Genomic DNA, 4,094 nt, shown 5'->3' on the forward strand with positions numbered 1-4,094 from the left:
AAATTAAATAATTAAAAGAGTAATAATTGAGTTAATGGGGTCACCATCGACATCTATATAAGGACCACATTTCAATTTATCGATAAGTCTCCGCATGCATTGCATTTGCAGCTCACATATCCACTGTCATCATGTTGCAAACTGGACCACTAACATAACACTCGTTACGATTTATGCTCTAGTCAGATAATATCAAATAACACTGAGATTTTATATATATAGATAATTAAATAATTAAAATATTCAAAAAAAACACAATCGAAACTACAAACTCTTATCAATCAAATCAAATCCACACGATTACATAATATCATTTTACAAACGAGTTAATACAAGGTCATGATTCAACATAAGGTCTAACAAACGTTCTACGCCACCAAACCTCAAAAGCCTTTTGAAGATTCGGGCAATTATCACCTAATTTCAAGAAACTACTCAACCACCCAAGCAAAATAATCTGCTGATCCTCGAGCGGGAGTGTTAATATAGTCCTCCCGATCCCCTCCTCCACCACCTTCCGATCAAACGACTTACACCCATGTTGCAACCATCTATAATCATCGATCAACGGTTGTAACCAAGTCTTTAAAAGCAAGTGTCGCGTGTCTTTACACGGTAAAACCTCCCCTCTTCCAATACCCACAAACAATCTAGCTGTAATACAGCTGACATGGTAACGGTTCACTAGTGGAACCCTACAATGTAGGCCGGCCAGCTCCTGCTGGCCGGCCCACATGACCGCGAACTCATCAGCTGAGTTTCGGTCAGCTAATATATCAAGGAGCCACGACAGGTTGTCGGACTCCAACACCATTTGTTTGACCGCCGGATCTTTGATTTCCGGCGGTTGCGCTACGAACTCTGGCGACGCCAGTTGCCGGAATAGGAGCAGTAAAGCAGTCAACGAGGCTTTACACGATGTGTAAATGGTGTCGTGGAGGTCAACTGAGGTGGTTGACTTGTTGTTTTCACGGAGGAGTTTTGAGACGACTGTTTTCATTTCGCGGCGTCCTTTTTCTTCGGTGCTTTTGAGTACGAGGTGGAGGACGTGTGAGAGCGTGTCTTTTTGAGGTTTTGATACGTCCGATGATACGCGTTTAAGGATTGGGTTGACCCCGGTTGACTCGTGTTTGAGGTGTAAAATTGAGGATACAACACGTTCTTCTTCTTCCTCGCCTACCCATGGGACGGCTTCTAGAAACTCTAGGCATGATTCAATGCATGTTTTGAATCCGAGTACCTCCGCAACCTGAAATTAGTATTTTGATTGTATTGTTAAGATGAAGGTGACGAGAGTAAAAAGACTGTTTTACCCTTAAATTATCCAAGATTTACCGAGATCTTGACTGTAATATTTGGTGCAAATAGTAATTAATTCCTCTAACCCATTACACCGTTTTAGTCAACAAAAAATATTCCTGGCATCTTCACTATTTCCAACTTCTATAGATTTTCAAAAACAATCCTTACATTTATTAGATTTTTACAAATTTGACCCATGTGTTTCTAACTTTCTAAAGATTTTCAACAACAACCCTTACATTTATAAGATTTTTACAAATTTGACCCATGTGAATTTATTACAATAACTTTTCAGGTTTTATATTATATTAGACAACTATAACCAAAATAAATTACTATCGTATATTTGTCAATTATGTTGGTTTTATATAAATTATTGTGTTTTAGATTATTAAACGTTTAAATAAATTTGAAACATTAAAAAATTAAACCTAATATACATAATAAAACAAATTCAATTTATTATATAGATTCACAAGTAACATATATTAGATACACAGCATATTATACATATAAAAAAAAAATTAAAAATTGCATAAATTCAATTTGAAGGACAAAATTGTACAATAGATACTTAAACAACAAATTTAATGTTAACGAATAAGAGCTCTTTGATAGTTGTTGATTAAGTCAGATCTAACTGAGTCAATGACTAAGTCAATGTCTATGTCTGACCGAATCAAATCAGATAGACAAATCTCTAACAGTGTAAGAACAGAGACCGAGTCAAAGGCTTTTAAATGTAATATCAAACAGTCTGAATCTAACCAACCAAGTCAAACAATTCACAAAACACCATTTTTTGTTGAAAAATGATATTTGATTTTGGGTTATTAGATGACCCTAAATGAATCTTTACAATTATTTTTTGAGTAATTGCATCAATGGTATTGAAACAAGATATAAAATGAAATCTACACATAACACATAATACAATCCTTTTTATCAAATCTAATGTACGTTTGTCTTTAAAGACTTATAAAGATCAGATTTTTAGTAAACAAATTGGTCAAAGAAGATTTATCCTTAAATTCCATTGGAAAATTGTGAGTTTTTTAATTGGGTCAACAACGAATTTAACTCCCGAGTCAAACAGTCCTCATATTTCCAAGTTCCAACTACTTAAATTTATTGCAGAAACTCATTGGTCAAAAGAAAAATAAAGTCTAATAATATCATCATCATCATCAACAACATCATCATCATCATCAACAACACTTCTTCACAATTCACAAAGTATGCAAATGGTATCTCAAACTATATTTTCAGATAAGATTAAATGCAAAAAAGAGTGTCATGGTTGTTTTTAAAGATCCAATATCATCATCCTATATTCATACATGTTATAACTTATAAGAGCAGGATAAATAAATCAATGGAAACAATCAAAATGTAAGTAGAAAGTTAAGAAATTACCTTAAGGATTCGAAGAACCCTAGAAACACTTTGTTTGATCAACCTTTGCTTCAACTCTTTACAATACATCAACCCAACAGTCTCGACATATGTTTCAACATCTTCACAATCATCAACTTCGATACAATGGAAGCTCGGATGCTGTGCTAATAATTTCTCAGCAAAAAACGAACTATTTTCTTGAAGAACAGTCTTATGAACACTCAATTTCACAGTAAACCCCTGTCGACCTTTTAAAACCACCTTCAAATCACCTGTTCCAGGTTCACCAAACTCGATCGATACTTTTCTCGGCAAATTTTCTGTGTTTGGCCGGACGGCGGTTCTCTCGCCGACGACAGATGCAGCAAGAACAACAGGTGGTTCAAAACCGTTTTTCCGTTGATCATCGGGAACGACAGTTTGAGTTTCCGACTTTGAAGATGAACGCGATGGTTTTTTATCGAGTTCTGATGAATGTTTCTTCTGATCGGTGGGAGTTTTGGTAGGTGGAGAAGATGATGATTTGGGTTTGTTTAAAGGGTGTTGTGCTTTTAGGGTTTTTTGAAACATAACAGGAGAAGGACAACACCAGAATCCTTCTGGAGTTACAGCAATCGGCACATTTCTAATCTTCGTCTGCCCTTGTTCTACCTTCGTTAGTCTAATTTCCGCCATTTCAAGAAATTCTCAAACATTCGTGGGATTCATAGTGTACGAAAACAGAAATCAAAACATACCCTAAACCCAAAATTACAAGAACCCAACAAGCTTACCGATTAATGTCGATTGATGAAGATTCCTTGAAACGAAACCCTAAGAACACACATCACATGACATGACATAGGACTATAGGAGAATTGATGAGATTGAGGTGAGATTTAACAGGGTGGAAATGGAATGAATGATTACAGAATCAAAATAATATATTGTGGAGATGATAAAAGTGAGGGGAACACAAGAAAAGAGAAGATAAAGGGGGAAGCGTTTGATGATGGGTTTATGCTTTTCAGTCACTGGGTGTGTTTGTTTTGTGGCAATTTCAGCTTTTGATTTTAAATTGGGACACACAGTGTGTGATTGTGATGTAGCTGTCAATTCCTGTTTATGCTTTGTTTTCTTGCTTTTGCTTTGCTTTGCTTTGTTTTGCTTTTTAAGTACTGAATGAATGTGAAGAATGCTATGTCAAGAACATCAAATGGTTAAAATCATAAAACTTTTGAGTAATTTACATGTTTGTCCACAGAATCTGAGTTGGGTTAATGTTAAAAAAAGGACTAAAATGTAATTATTGCCTTAGTCCAGGGGTCATTTCCGTAATTTTAGTGCATGTTAGCACATATCCCTATATATACAATTATTTGTTTTATATATAAAATTTTATAGGAAGATAAGTA

The 4,094-nt window shown here is 35.1% G+C and overlaps 1 protein-coding gene across 1 annotated transcript; it reads right to left on the reverse strand.

Moving 5' to 3' along the window:
- Positions 1–262: 262 nt before the first annotated feature.
- LOC111919233 (BTB/POZ domain-containing protein At3g50780) lies at positions 263–3,863 on the reverse strand. The gene is made up of 2 exons (XM_023914845.2): positions 2,719–3,863; positions 263–1,249 (listed from the first exon to the last, which is right to left on the reverse strand). The coding sequence occupies exons 1-2, from the start codon at positions 3,373–3,375 to the stop codon at positions 338–340; spliced, it is 1,569 nt and encodes a 522-aa protein (XP_023770613.1). The 5' UTR covers positions 3,376–3,863; the 3' UTR covers positions 263–337.
- Between the last annotated feature and the right edge of the window lie 231 nt (positions 3,864–4,094).

This window comes from Lactuca sativa, chromosome 4, assembly GCF_002870075.4.
Source record: "Lactuca sativa cultivar Salinas chromosome 4, Lsat_Salinas_v11, whole genome shotgun sequence".
Taxonomy (NCBI): Eukaryota; Viridiplantae; Streptophyta; class Magnoliopsida; order Asterales; family Asteraceae; genus Lactuca; species Lactuca sativa.

Excerpts from the sequence above, each read along its gene's own strand:
- LOC111919233 (XM_023914845.2), bottom strand. The coding sequence starts at position 3,375 with ATGGCGGAAATTAGACTAACGAAGGTAGAACAAGGGCAGACGAAGATT. Across the intron at positions 1,250-2,718 it reads GGGTTCTTCGAATCCTTAAG|GTTGCGGAGGTACTCGGATT; the intron begins GTAATTTCTTAA and ends TACTAATTTCAG.